Below are 15419 nucleotides of genomic sequence, written 5' to 3' on the forward strand. Positions count from 1 at the left end.
AGGTCCAACCGTGCACCTTTTCTTGTTGGATTGGACACATACTGCTGTAGAAAATTCTCCTGAATACAATCTAGGAGCTTTTGCCCCTCTCCGCCCTTTACACTACCACTGTCCCAGCCTACATTCGGGTAATTAAAGTCCCCCATTATACCTATTCTATAATGCCTGCATCTCTCTGTAATTTCCCTGCAGATTTGTTCTACATCCTTCTCACTATTTGGAGGTCTATAGACTACATCGATCAATGTAATTGCACCCTTTTTGTTCCTTAGCTCTAGCCAAATTGATCTGTCTTTGAACCCTCTGGGACATCCTCTTTCTCCAGCACTGTAATGCTCTCCTTAACCAATACTGCCACTCCTCCTTTCCTTTCTTTCCTATTTCTTCTGAACACCTTGTACGCAGGAATATTTAACACCCAGTTCTGCCCTTCCTTGAGCCAGGTCTTTGTTACCGCCACAACATCATATTTCCACATAGCAATCTGCGCCTGTAACTCCCCAATCTTATTTACTGTACACCGTGCATTCACATACACGCACATATCCTGATTTAGATTTTGTTTCTTTCTCCCTTACCCCGACTTTACCTATTAACTTACTATTCTCTATACTGGTGCTATCTGTCCCTCCCAGTATTTTGTGCACCCTGGTATTCCCCTCTAATATTTTTTCTTGGTTCCCACACCCCTGCCGAGTTAGTTTAAAGCCCTCCCAACAGCACTAGCAAAGCAAGGAACTCAGTCCCAGTTCTGTTCAGGTGCAACCTGTCTGGCTTGTACAGATGCCATTTCCCCCAGAGCCAGTCCTAGTGTCCCAGGAATCTAAAGCCCTCCTTCCTGCACCATCTTTCCAGCCACGGATTCACCTGCCTTATCCTCCTACTTCTGTACTCACTGGCACGTGGCACTGGGACTAATCCGGAGATTGCTACATTAGAGGTTCCGCCTGCTAATTTTCTACATAACTCCCTAAAATCTGATTGCAGGACTACGTCCCCATTCCTACCTAAGTCATTCGTCCCACTGTGGACCATGACCTCTGGCTGATCACCCTCCCCAAGAGGAATGTCTTGTAGCTGCTCTGTGACATCCTTGACCCTGGCACCAGGGAGGCAACATACCATCCTGGAATCACATTTATGGCCACAGAAATGCCTGCCTGTTCCCCTAATCAATGAATTCCCTATCACTATTGCTCTTCTTCCTCCACTCCTTTACAACCAAGTCCTTCACGGTGCCACAAACTTGGCTCTGACTGCACTCCTCTGAGGAACCAGTGCGCTCTCTAACTTCCAAAACGGAAAACCAATTTGTGAGCGGAACCCCAGGGGACTCCTGCACTACTTGCCTACTTCTCTTGGACTGCCTGGTGGTCCCCCATTCCCCTTCTGTCTCCAGGCCCTTTAAGCTGTGGTGTGACCACCTCTCTGAACGTGCTATCCACATAGCTCTCAGTCTCGTGGATGCACCACAGTGACTCCAGTTGCCGCCCGAGCTCTGAAACCTGCTGCTCAAGTTTCTGCAGCTGACAGCACTTCCTGCACATGTAGTCAGCTAGGACACTGGTAGCGCCATGACTTCACACATATTATAGGACACACATTCCACTTGTCTGAGCTGCCCTGCCATGTCTTAACTCTACTTCCCTTACGTTAACTTCCCTTATGTTAACTTTATTCTATTTTGGATTATTTATATTACTTTATTATAATGGCCCTAAATGTCCCTTATTCCTGGCACTTCGCAGTTAAATCCAAGTAAAGGAACTTTAAAATATCACACTTTTCTAATTTACTCACCAGTTCCTACTTACTAAAGCTGCCACTCTTCTTTGAGCAAAGGTAGAAAACGAAAGGAGCACCTCCTCCCTCAGTCACCAAACTCTCTTCTGAAACCAAACACAGCACTCCAGTGCAGACATGTTGTTTTATGGTGTCTGTTTTTTTTAATCTATTGTCTTGAAGTGGAGTGACTCTTGGGGTATGATTCCATGGCTGTAGCCTCCTGATTGCCTGTTCTGCATGACGGATCCTTGAAAATTAGCGTTATCAGGTGGTTTGATGACAGAACACATCACGTTTTGGACAGGTATAATGAAAATTAGACACAGAGAAAGGAACCTTTTTAAAATTTGGCCCAAACCTTTAAAAATGGTGAGAGATAACACATCTCTTCAACTCATTCAGATTTGGTCGCTGTGTTCAAATCAACTGGGAGAATGTTTACACACAATAAGGACAGATGATCGAGTTTGGTCGGTCGCCATTAACCCTACGCTGAGGTAAAGTGGGAATTTCTTGTTATACTTTCCTTCAGTTCTCTTGTGGTAGCTCTGTGTTGTACTTTTCCAGAGCAAGTTAAAAAGAGATTGTGTGAATGTTTACTTACATAGCTGTGTCTTATTAAAAATCTTATGTCTGCGCGCGTTTTCTGCCTGCACAACTTGATTTTCTTATTGTTAGGTTTTTGTCACAATTTTATGGCACCAACTTTCTCCCATTCTAAATGTCTATTCCCATATTTATTAGAAACATTGTCCATGAAAACGCATCAATCTACTTCCACAGACTGGCTGTCAGGTACCCACAAATTGCTGAAGATGCTGTCTGAAAAACAGTCACTTTTTTCCTTAGTAATTGAAATTTCTAATGCCCTAAGTAATAGTGTAAATAAAATTCAAAAATAGCACATTTCATAATTTAAATACCTTCATTAAAGTTTTAACTGATATTTAGCTTCTTCCAAGAGTTGGACTTGATATTCTTGCCCAGAGTTGTGACTCTGTAAGCGGAAATTTGCCTTATGCATCTGAGAATGTGCAGCACTTCTAACTTTCTAAGCATCGCAGTACCATTGAGTCAGCTTTCTGCTCAGTAGTGCTGTTAAAAAATAATTTGGAAAGGAGTGAGGGTGTAATTACAATGTGTTAATAGGTAATTTCCATTATATATGTGGACCCAGGAATTTATAGTGCAATATGTAAAATAGGATATATGACTTGAAATGGAAACAAGATTGTGTCTGTGTGCTCTGCTCCGAACATTCCCCCTGCCCTTTGACCTTGCTTCACCTGAAGACTGTTTGGTCCTCATTCTCCATTTGACATACAACAGATCGACTGGTTCTTATCTTGCTGCTCACCACCACCACTGAAAATAAATTTGTCACCTAAATTTCCTTTCCCTTTCTCATTTCTTTTAAATGATTTATTCTGTACAAATTTCAGTGGAGAAACTGTAACAAGGGTGAGAGAGTTACTGAGCCTGACAGTGTGAGGAAGCCAGATCCATTGTATCTTTTGGCCCCTTGTGCCTCTGCTAGCTCTTTGAAAGATCTGTCCAATTAGTCCCACTCTTTCCTCATAGCAATGTAAATATTTCCTTTTTAAGTACATATCCAATTTCCTTTGGAAGTTACTATTGAAATTGCTTCCACCACTCTTTTAGGCCGGCTGCTTTTTCCTGGATGGTGTCAAATTTCTTGAGTGCTGTTGGTGCTGCATTCATCCAGGCAAGTGGAGAGTATCCCATCACACTTTTGACTTGTGCCTTGTACATGCTGGGCAGGCTCTGGGCAGTCAGGAGGTCACTTAGTCACTGTAGGATTCCTAGCCTTTGACCTGCTCTTGTAACCACAGTATTTATATGGCTAGTCCAGTTCAGTTTCTACTCAGTGGTAACCCCAGGATGTTGATAAGGTGGGATTCAGTGGTGATAATGCCATTGAATGTCAAAGGGCGATGGTTGGATTCTCTCTTGTTGGAGGTGGTCATTGCCTGGTATTTGTGTGGCGTGAATGTTACTTGCCACTTGTCAGTCCAAGCCTAGCTATTGTCCAGGTCTTGCTGCATTTGGTCATGAACTGCTTCAGTATCTGAGGAGTCGCAAATGGTGCTGAACATTGTGCAATCATCAGTGAACATCCCCATTTCTGATCTTATGATGGAAGGAAGGTGAAGCAGCTGAAGATGGTTGGGCTGAGGACACTACCCTGATGAACTCCTGCAATGATGTCCTGGAACTGAGATAATTGACCTCCAACAACCACAACCTTCTTCCTTTGTGCTAGATATGACTCCAACCAGCAGAGTTTTTCCCCCTGATTCCCATTGACTCCAGCTTTGCTAGGGCTCCTTGATGCCACACTCGGTCAAATGCAGCCTTGATGTCAAGGGCAGTCACTCTCACCTCACCTCTGGAGTTTAACTCTTTGTCCATGTTTGAACTAAGGCTGTATTGAGGTCGAGAGCTGAGTGATCCTGGTGGAACCCAAACTGAGCGTCAGTGAGCAGGTTATTTCTAAGCAAGTGCCACTAATAGTACTGTTGATGACCCCTTCCATCACTATACTAATGATCGAGGGTAGACTGAGCTGGGTTGGATTTGTCCTTTTTGTGTACAGGACATATCTGGGCAATTTTCCACATTGCCGGGTAGATGCCAGTGTTGTAACTACTGGAGCAGCTTGGCTAGGGGTGTGGCAAGTCCTGGAGCACAAGTCTTCAGTACTATTGCTGGAATCTTGTCAGGGCCCATGGCCTTTGCAGCATCCAGTGCCTTCAGCCATTTCTTGATATCACATGGAGTGAGTCGAATTGGCTAAAGACTGGCATCTGTGATGCTGGGGACCTCCGGAGGAGACCAAGATGGATCATCCACTTGGCACTTCTGGCTTTTTGGTAATGGTAGACTCAGGGATATACCAAGTCATGAAGTTACAGATTGTGGTTGAGTACAATTCTGCTGCTGCTGATGGCCCATAGCGCCTCTTGGTTGCCCAATCTTGAGTTGCTACATCTGTTCGCAATCTATCCCATTTAGTACGGTGATAGTGCCACACGTCACAATGGCGGGTATCCTCAATGTGAGGATGGGACTTCATCTCCACAAGGACTGTGTGGTGGTCACTCCTACAGATGCTGTCATGGACAGAGGCATCTGCTGCAGGCAGATTGGTGAGGATGAGGTCAAGTATGTTTTTCCCTCTTGCTGGTTCCCCCACCACCTGCCACAGACCCAGTCTAGCGGCTGTGCCCTTTAGGGCTCGGTCAGTAACAGTAACCGAGCCACATTGAAGTCCCCCACACAGAGTGCATTCTGTCCCATTGCCACCCTCAGTGCTTCTTCCAATTGGTGATCAACATGGAGTAGTATTGAATCTTCAGCTGCAGTACGTGGTAATCAGCAGGAGGTTTCCTTGCCCAGGTTTGACCTGATGCGATGCGACCTCATGGGGCCCAGAGTCGATGTTGAGGACTCCCAGGACAACACCCTCCCAACTGTATACCACTGTGCCACTGACAGGACTGACTCAGTGCTGGTGATGGTGGTGTCTGGGAGATCAGCTGTAAAGTACGACTGTGTCAGGTTGTTGCTTGACTGGTCTGTGAGACAACTCTGCCAATTTTGGCACCAGCCCCTAGATGTTAGTAAGGAGGACTTTGCAGGGCCGACAGGGCTGAGTTTGCCATTGTTGTTTCAGTGCCTAAGTTGATGCCGAGTGATCCGTCTGTTTTCATTCCTTATAGACTTTGTAGCGGTTTGATACAACTGAGTTGCTTGCTAGGCAATTTCAGGGGGCATTTAAGTGTCAAAAACATTACTGTCACATATAGGTCAGACCAGGTAAGGACAGCAGGTTTCCTTCCCTGAAGGACATTATTGAACCAGGTGGGTTTTTACGACAATTGACAATAGTTTCATGGTCATTATTAGACTTTTTATTCCAGATTTTTATTGGAATTCAACAATTTTTAAAAAATTCATTCACGGATGTGGGCTTCGCTGGCTGGGCCAGCGTTTATTGCCCAGCCCTAGTTGCCCTTGAGAAGGTGGTGGTGAGCTGCCTTCTTGAACTGCTGCAGTCCATGTGGTGTAGGTACACCCACAGTGCTGTTAGGAAGGGAGTTCCAGGATTTTGACCCGGCGGTGGGATTCGAACCCGGGTCCCCAGAGTATTACCCTGGTCTCTGAATTACTAGTCCAAATTACCACTGCGCCACCACCTTCCCTTAACGTGTATGTGCCTGGGTTTGTGCACGGCTGTATTTTTGTACAGAGTACAGTTCATGCGGAGCAGTGAAGAACATTATGGTTGAAGTGGGTAGCAGCGCAAAATGTATGGCTGAGGGTTGCCATGAGTTATGGGCATACCCCATCTCGAGTATGTACCGTGGGGAGAAGAGGGACAAAATATTAAGATAATTAAGGTGTCTGAGGGCTTGAAGCTGAACAGCATTGCTGCCATGGAAGTCAAGCTAATACTGTTGTCCAGGATCAGACAAAAAGAATAGTCTCTTGACTGGCCCAAAAATTGAAGGAGGTGCATCTTTTTTCATTCATTGATGGGATGTCAGCATCGCTGGCAAGGCCAGCATTTATTTTTAATCCCTAATTTCCCTTGAGAAGATGGTGGTGAGCCATCTTCTTAAAGCACTGCAGTCTGTGTGGTGTGGGTACTCCCACAGCAATGTTAGTAAGGGCTTTTGAGTGAGCAATGATAATATAGTTCTAAGTCAGGATGGAAAGAAATTGGAGTCTGAACTTGCATACACAGACTGCATGATGTGAGGATTACAGAGCATTCTGTGATAAAGTTTAGGTACAGCCATCTTCGAAGCAACAAATTTATGAAAAAACGCTGGATTTACTTTTTATTATCTGTGTATAAGTGTAAGCTGTATGTGAAAGCTGAATAGTTTTATTGAAGAATCTTTGCCCTCACTGACTTCTTGGCAATTTGGACACATGTTTTCTACTTGTCTGGTGAACAGTGGGTGAAAGAAGGATGATATACACACTCGGTCAGCCCTATTAAGGAGTGTCCCAAACGGAATCTGTGTGCTAAGATAACAGGCATGCTTAACAGCTGTAAATCTGGGCTCCCGTGACACACTGATCTGACCACCTGCACTGCTGGCTCGTATCAGCAATAACCCACTATCTCCAAAGTGTCCTCTGAGAAGTTGAGCCTCAACCTGAATGTTATGTGGGTTATGTTATGTCGGGGTGTGTGTGTCTGTGTGTGCCCGTGCGTGTGTGTGCATGCATGTGCGCCTGGGTGCATGCATCCTCTCTTGTCAGCATCATCTCTTGAACCGGTGATGTCCATCGTTGAGCAAGTCGAGCTGCAGCAGAGTTGGAACCCGAGAATAAATTTCGAAAAGAAATTATGCAATGCAGCCATGCAGCCCAAGAATGTCCTAATGTTTCATTCTCACGAATGAAATGATGCAGAACTATTTAAATACACGTCATTTTGCTCTGTATCTAACCCGTGCTCTACCTGTCCTGGGAGTATTTGATGGGGACAGTGCAAGGGGAGCTTCACTCTGAATCTAACTGTGCTGCATCTGCATCTTTCTCCGGCACCCTTCTTCGACAGCATCTTCCAAAACTGCAACCTCTACCACCAAGAAGGAGAAGGGCAGCAGATATATGGGAATGCCATCACCTGCAGGTTCCCCTCCAAACCATGCACCATCCTGTCCAAGCCACATACCAGACAGACGGATATAGATAGATTGAGTGAGTGGGTAAAAATCTGGCAACTGGACTATGATGTGGGAAATGTGAAGTTGTTCACTTTGGCAGGAGGAATAAAAACGCAGAGTATTATTTTAAACGGAGAACGGCTGCAGAACTCTGAGGTGCAGAGGGATCTAGGTGTTCTAGTGGATGAGTCTCAAAAAGTTAGCATGCAGGTAAGCCAGTAATTAAGAAGGCTAATGGAATGCTGACCTTTTATGTTCAATTCTTCTCATAATAAAGTAAGGATGTTATACTTCAGTTGTACAGGGCATTGGTGAGACCACATATTGAATATTGTATGCAGTTTTGGTCTCCTTATTTAAAGAGGGATGAAAACACATTGGAGGCGGTTCAAAGGAGGTTTACTAAATTGATACGTGGAATGAGCGGGTTGTCATAGGAGGAAACGTTAGACAGACTGGGCTTGTTTCCACTGGAGTTTTAGAAGAGTGAGAGGTGACTTGATTGAGGTATATAAGATCTTGAACAATATTGACGAAGTGGATGGGGAAAGGACGTTCTCTCTTCTGGGTGAGTCCAGAACTAGGGGCACTGTTTTAAAATTAGGGGTCACCCTTTTAGGAGAGAGATGAGAAATTTTTTCTCTGAGGGTTGTGCAACTTAGGAACTCTGCCTCAGAAGGCAGTAGAAGCAGGGTCATTGAATATTTTTAAGGCAGAAGTAGATTGATTCCCTTGCCCAACAAGAACCTAAGGTTATTCGGTGTAGATGGAAATGTGGAATTCGAAACACACACACATCAGGCATGATCTTATTGAATAGCGCAGCTGGCTCAAGGGGTCGAATGGCCTACTTTTGCTTGCATTTCCTATGTTTGTAAGTATGTACAACCCTGACTTGGAACTATATGACCATTCCTTCATTGTTGCTGGGTCAAAATCCTAGAACTCCCTCCCTACTACAGCGGCTCAAGAAGGCAGCTCACCACCACATTTCGCAAGGGCAATTAGGGAGGGGCAATGAAAATGCTGGATTCGCAGAAAAGCCTGTCCTGGGAGTATTTGGCGGAATACTGCATAGAGAGCTTTACTCTGTATTGAACAATCTTCCTGTCTGTCTGTCTGTGTCTGTGTCTCTCTCTCTCTCTCTCTCTCTCTCTATCTCTCTCTAAATCTCTCTCTCTCTCTCTCTCCCTCCCTGCTTTGCTGCCCTCCTGCATCGCCGTCCCTCGGCCCGCCCTCCTGCATCGCCGTCACTCGGTCTGGCGGGCCGCTGCTGCATTCTCCCTACAATCACTCACTCGCTCATGCTCGCTCTCTCTCTCTTTCATGCCATCCCCTTTCTCGCTTTCTCTCTCTTGCTCACCCCACCCACTTTCTTTCTCTCTCTCCGCTCGCTCCACCCCCTTTCTCTCTCACTCGTGCCACCCCCTTTCTCTCGCTTGTGCTACCCTCTTTCTCCCTGTATCTCTCTCCGCTTGCTCCACCTTCTTTCTCCATCTATCTCTTCCTCCCTCTCCCTCCCCCCCCTCTCTCTCTCTCTTTCTCACTCGCGCCACCCCCTTTCTCTCTCTCGCTGGCTCACACCACCCTCTTTCTCTCTCTCTCTTGCTCAGGCCAGCCCTTTACACTCTCACACTTTCTCTCTCTGGTGCCACCCCCTCTCGCGCTCTCTGGCGCCACCCCCTCTCGCGCACACTCGCGCTCTTTCTCTCTGGCACCACCCCCTTTCACGCGCGCGCTCTCTGGTGCCACCCCCTCTCGCGCACACTCGCTCTCTCTCTGGCGCCACCCCCTTTCGGGCGCGCTCTCTCTGGCGCCACCCCCTCTCGCGTATGCTCTCTCTCTGGTGCCACCCTCGCGCGTGCTCACTCTCCCTGGCACCACCCTCTTGCACGCGCTCTCTCTCTCTCTCTCTCTCTGACGCCACCCCCTCTCACGCGCGCTTGTTCTCTCTCTCTCTCTCTCTGGCGCCACCCCCTTTCGCGCGATCGATCTCTCTCTCTCTGGCGCCACCCCCTCACGCGATCGATCTCTCTCCCTGGCACCACCCTCTCGTACGCGCTCTCTCTCTCTCTGGCGCCACCCCTCTCGCGCGCGCTTGCTCTCTGGTGCCACCCACTCTCGTGAGATAGATCTCTCTCTCCCTGGCGCCACCCCCTCTCGTGCGATCGATCTCTCTCCCTGGCACCACCCTCTCGCACGCGCTCTCTCTCTCTGGCGCCACCCCCTCTCGCGCTCGCTCTCTCGGCCGCCACCCCTCTCGCGCGCGTTCGCTCACACTCTCTGGCGCCATCCCCTCTCGCACAATCGATCTCTCTCTGGCGCCACCCCCTCTCGCGCGCGCTTGTTCTCTCTCTGGCGTCACCCCCTCTCGTGCGATCGATCTCTCCCTCTGGTGCCGCCCCCTCTCGCGCTCGGTCTCTCTGGCGCCACCCCTCTGGCGCGCGCTCGCTTTCTCTCTGGCGCCACCCCTCTGGCGCGCGCTTGCTCTCTCTCTCTGGCGCCACCCCCTCTCGCGCGATCGATCTCTCTCTAGCACCACCCCCTCTCGCGCGATCGATCTCTCTCTCTCTCTCTGGCGCCACCCCCTCTTGCGCGATCGATCTCTCTGGCGCCACCCCCTCTCACGCGATCGATCTCTCTCCCTGGCACCACCCTCTCGCACGCGATCGATCTCTCTCTCTCTCTCTGGCGCCACCCCCTCTTGCGCGATCGATCTCTCTCTCTCTGGCGCCACCCCCTCTCGCGCGATCGATCTCTCTCTCTCTGGCGCCACCCCCTCTCGCGCGATCGATCTCTCTCTCTGGCGCCACCCCCTCTCGCGCGATCGATCTCTCTCTCTCTGGCGCCACCCCCTCTCGCGCGATCGATCTCTCTCTCTGGCACCACCCCCTCTCGCGCGATCGATCTCTCTCTCTGGCGCCACCCCCTCTCGCGCGATCGATCTCTCTCTCTCTGGCGCCACCCCCTCTCGCGCGATCGATCTCTCTCTCTGGCGCCACCCCCTCTTGCGCTCGCTCTCTCTGGCGCCACCCCTCTCGCGCATGCTCGCTTGCTCTCTCGGGCGCCACCCCCTCTCGCGCGATCGATCTCTCTCTCTCTGGTGCCACCCCCTCTCGCGCGATCGATCTCTCTCACTCTGGTGCCACCCCCTCTCGCGCGATCGATCTCTCTCTCTCTGGTGCCACCCCCTCTCGCGCGATCGATCTCTCTCTCTCTGGCGCCACCCCCTCGTGCGATCGATCTCTCTCTCTCTGGCGCCACCTCCTCTCGCGCGATCGATCTCTCTCTCTCTCTCTCTGGCGCCACTCCCTCTCGCGCGATCGATCTCTCTCTCTGGTGCCACCCCGTCTCGTGCGATCGATCTCTCTCTCTGGCGCCACTCCCCCTCGCTTGCGCTCTCTCCCTCTCTCTCTCTCTTAGGTGCCACTCCCTCTCCCTCTGACGCCCACTTCCCTTTCTCTCTGATGAAGAGTCATTCGGACTCGAAACGTTAACTATGTTCCTCTTCACAGATGCGATCAGACCGGATGAGTTTTTCCAGCTATCTTTGTTTTTGTCCCAACTATCTCTCGTTCGCTCGCCCCTTCTCCCCCCCCCCCCCGCCCCCATTTCTCTAGCTCGCACCCCCTCCCCTCCCCTTTCTCTGGTTCGCCACTTTGACTCCCTCCCCCTCTCTCACTTGCTCGTTCAACCACCCTTTCTCTCTCTCTCTCTCTCTCGTTCACCACCCTTTCTCTCTCTCTCTCTCGCTCGCCACCCTTTTCTTTCTCTCTCTCCCTCTCTCTCTAGTTCACCACCCTTTCTCATTTGTCTCCCCTTCCTCTCTCGTTCACCCACCCCTCTCGTTCGTCCCTTCCCCCCTTTCTCTCTCTCTTTCTTCCTCTCTCTCTTGTTCCCCCTCCTTTTTCTCTCTATCTCTCTCTGTCGTTTCTACCCTTTCTCTCTCTCGTCCCTCCATTCTTTCTCTCGCTCTCTCACCCCTCCCTTTTTTTGCCTCTTGCTCTCACTTTGCCGCCTTTTTCCCCCTGCCTTTTTTCTCTCCTGTCTCCTTTTCTTCCCCTTCCTTTTATTTGTCATATATTACACCCTAATTTGTCACATTTTCCACTCTCTTCTCATTCTTTTCACCCCTCTTTCTTTCACTTGCTCCACTTTCATTTTGAGCATCACTGTTGCTCTCGCTCTCGTCTGTCTTTTTCAATCTCTGTCTCTTTCAATCTCTCTTTTTCACACTTTGTCTCTGGACATTTTATTCCTTCCACACTTTCTCTGTCAAAATATTTTGCCATTGTTTTCCCCCTTGTTCTTTTTCTTGTGCCACTTACTAGTGGGTGACTGTGATCTTTTTGATGTGAGCTACCACCCAGCTGGCTGCTTTGAGTCACTCACCCATTTTATTAGGTACGGCGCCTCTTTACGTCTTTCTGATCTTTTTTTTCTCTCTGGCCCGGCTTCTCTTCCTCGCAGAGCCCGTATCAGAAGTGATTAAACAGATCGTTAATTCTTCAGTATGATGGTTGATATATTAGTGCTGAACAAAGCCAGACCTGTCAGATAACAGACACCTTTCCACATTACAGTGGTGCCGTGGGTTAATTGAAGTTTTCCTGGATAATGGTGTCAAGATGCAGGTTAAAAGTTTCTTCTAAATGAAAATGTCCATTCTTGTGTAAATAAATCCAATAAACTGGTCTTGAAGAAAGGTGCGAAATCGAAACTTAAGTCATGAGGTTGTAATCATGTGACTTAATGGGCGTCATTGGCCGCCCACGAGTTTCCGACAAGTTTCATTCATCATTTGAAGCAGAGATTATAATTGGCAGAGCTCCTATTTCTGATCTTTACTCTTTTTGAAACGTGTGGGGAGTGCTCCTCACATGGGCATAGGACCACATTCGGCTATGATATCCTCCAGAGTTCAATAGCCCACCAGAAATTGCCCCCTACACTGCCACAAGCATGGCAACTTTGACATGGTTTCCAGGGGCTGATGCTGCTGCTAGCTTTTTTTGACATCAGCCCGTAAGAGAATGCTGCCAACCGGAGAGGAGAGAAAATGGGGAAAATTAGCTATGTATGACTGAAACCAGAAACTATCAGCTTCAGAACTTGTCAGCTCTCCATCCATTTCTTTCTTTCTCTTTTTCTCACTTTTTCTCTTTCTTCTCTCTTCTTTCTTTCTTTCTTTCTTTCTTTCTTTCTTTCTTTCTTTCTTTCTTTCTTTCTTTCTTTCTTTCTTTCTTTCTTTCTTTCTTTCTTTCTTTCTTTCTTTCTTTCTTTCTTTCTTTCTTTCTTTCTTTCTTTCTTTCTTTCTTTCTTTCTTTCTTTCTTTCTTTCTTTCTTTCTCTTTCTTTCTTTCTCTCTTTCTTTCTTGCTTTCTCCCTTTCTTTCTCTCTCTCTTTCTCTCTCTTTCTCTCTCTCTCTCTTGCTTTCGCTCTCTCTTGTTTTCTCTCTCTCTTGTTTTCTGTCTCTTTTGCTTTCTGTCTCTCTTGCTTTCTGTCTCTCTTGCTTTCTGTCTCTCTTGCTTTCTGTCTCTCTTGCTTTCTGTCTCTCTCTCTTTCTCTCTCTCTTTCTTGCTTTCTGTCTCTCTTGCTTTCTCTCTCTCTTGCTTTCTCTCTCTCTTGCTTTCTCTCTCTCTTGCTTTCTTTCTCTCTCTTTTTCTCTCTCTCTCTCTTTCTCTCTTTCTCTCTTTCTCTTTTTTCTCTCTCTCTCTCTCCTCCTCTCCAGACCCCTCCTCTCTGACCTGCCCTCCTATCCAACCCACCCTCCTCCCTGACCCCACTCTTTTCTCTCTCTCCCCCCCACCCCCTCCGCTTTCCCCTTCCGTAGTACGCAAGGATTGGGATGGGGTTGTTTATCTAGTGTTCTCTGTTTCCGATCTCTAACCGCTGACCTGCCCCAGGAACTGTGAATATATGGACATTGTCCCAGGAATGATCAGTCCTCTTGCTGTATGAACACGCACCCTGCCAGCGCTCGCTGTCTTGTGCTCACAAAGCAGCAATGGCCATGTCAATGAGGTACCCGGAAGGTACCACATCTCCCGCTTGTCCAACTTGGTACCCATCTGCATCTTGCCCCCTCCTAACACTTATTACCTTTTTGATTAAAAGTATTTTTTTCTGTTTGAAATTCATTTTTCATTAATTTCAACTTATCCATCCTCTAATGTTCTGTGCTTACCTTATACACTCCCATGTGAATGTACCTGAGATGTGAAAACATTACTTGATTCGTTGAGCCTGCTCGATGTATGACTATTCTATCCATGAGAGTGATTGTTGTGAATAAACCTATTTATAAAGTGTAGAATCTTGCTCCATAACTTGGCTGAGTGTGTATGTACAGTATGTCATGTGGTACTGAGTCATACATATCACAGAGTCCTAAGTTGCTTTGCGCTGAGTTTCCTGATCTGAGCAGGAATGGCGCAAGGGTTGGCAGGGATGGTGGGTGTTGAGGTGATAGAATTGCTCTCGGTACCTTGAGGTACTCCTGGGGACAATAAGCCAGCCTGCTCCTAATCACTAATCAGCCACCCTTTGGTGTAAAGAGCGTGAATGTGATTCCCATAAAGCCAAATAGCCTGCTGACTCTTGCTATGTAGTCTCTCATGAAAAATAGCCACATGGGCAAGGTAGTGGACGTTGTTGTGGAACTACATTGCCTCCTAGACCAGAGAGGAGAAATTTGGAGATGGGTAGGGTGCCTGGGCCAGTGGATGGGTGGAGGGGGTGTGGTGGTGAGAAATGACTTCATGGTTACATTTGAGCTTCTTGACAGGTTCCCTGCTAACCTTGTCGTGTGTGGCTGCTCCTTTAAGAATTGCCCGAGTAATAAACAAAAGCGAGAGTTCAAAGATAACTTCACAGTGGTGAGAGCTGCGTGCCGCCGAGGGAGCTTTTCAGCAGAGACAATGGGGCAGTGACGGGTTAAGAGGGAAATTAGAGGGTTTTGAAGGTTTTGCCAGGGAGGGGTTAAAGGTTAGAAAATGGCCCTTTGTTCCAGCCCTAATTCCGAGGAAAATGCTCTCCAAACAAATCGTACAGGTCGGCTGCTTTTGTTACCACTTTTACTGATTGATCTTTTACTAGTTTACTTTTCTGTTTAGTGCATGTCTTTTGAAATTCCGTGCAGTCTTGTTATGTAAGGTGTCTGCCTGTTGAGTGCGAGTCTGTGAGTATTAGGACTTTAAAGGCAGCCTCTGGCACAGAGATGCTGGAGAGAGTGATTTTTCTTTCCCCTCCTGCTGAAGGCGCTGATGCCTGGCAGGAGCATATTCTAGCTTGCACTCTCTGCTCTTGGTCTTTGTGTTCCCACTCCCTCTGCAAACCTGTCTCTTAAATGGTCACCTCACCTAACTCTTTCCTTCTGGTTTCTGCTTGATGTTTGCCCTTCCTCCTCCCTCCTTCCCTCCTTCAGGAAGCAACAATGCGATATTACATAGTGACTATTGGACATCGCACAGTGATCGTGGAACATCATGCAGTGCTGCAGCTGCTGTTTGAGTCTTGTTCTTGATGTTTGTGGTGGTCACGGCTTTTCAGTCACGAGACTGAAGCAGCTGTTTGTCATTTTTGAGTCTAGTGACTTTTGAAAGCTTCACATTTTGATTGTGTCCTTGCCCAACAGCGGTCTCCATCCATTCTTCTTACGACAGAGTTTATATGCAAGCTATTTGATCGAGTTGGAGGGCTGGGGCCCAATGGTGTCTTTGCCTGACGTCCATGTTCCATCGCAGGTCACACAGCATTAAAAGCACAGAAACAGGCTATTCAGTCCAACTGGTCCATGTTAATGTTTATATTTCACATAAGCCTCCTCCCACCCATCAGCATATCCTCCCATTCCTTCCTCCCTTATATGTTAATATAGCTTCTCCTTAAGTGTATCTATGCTATATGCCTCAACTACTTTTTATGG

General features: G+C 47.8%; 1 protein-coding gene across 3 annotated transcripts in view; it reads left to right on the forward strand.

Moving 5' to 3' along the window:
• fbxw4 (F-box and WD repeat domain containing 4) overlaps window positions 1-15419 on the forward strand; it is a 313511-nt gene that overhangs the window by 26469 nt on the left and 271623 nt on the right. For all 3 annotated transcript variants that reach the window (XM_078565011.1, XM_078565013.1, XM_078565012.1), the window contains exon 5: window positions 2188-2282. In XM_078565011.1, the coding sequence (XP_078421137.1) occupies window positions 2188-2282 (95 nt within the window). The remainder of the gene's footprint in view (window positions 1-2187; window positions 2283-15419) is intronic.

Source organism: Cetorhinus maximus, chromosome 20, assembly GCF_964194155.1.
Source record: "Cetorhinus maximus chromosome 20, sCetMax3.hap1.1, whole genome shotgun sequence".
NCBI lineage: Eukaryota > Metazoa > Chordata > Chondrichthyes > Lamniformes > Cetorhinidae > Cetorhinus > Cetorhinus maximus.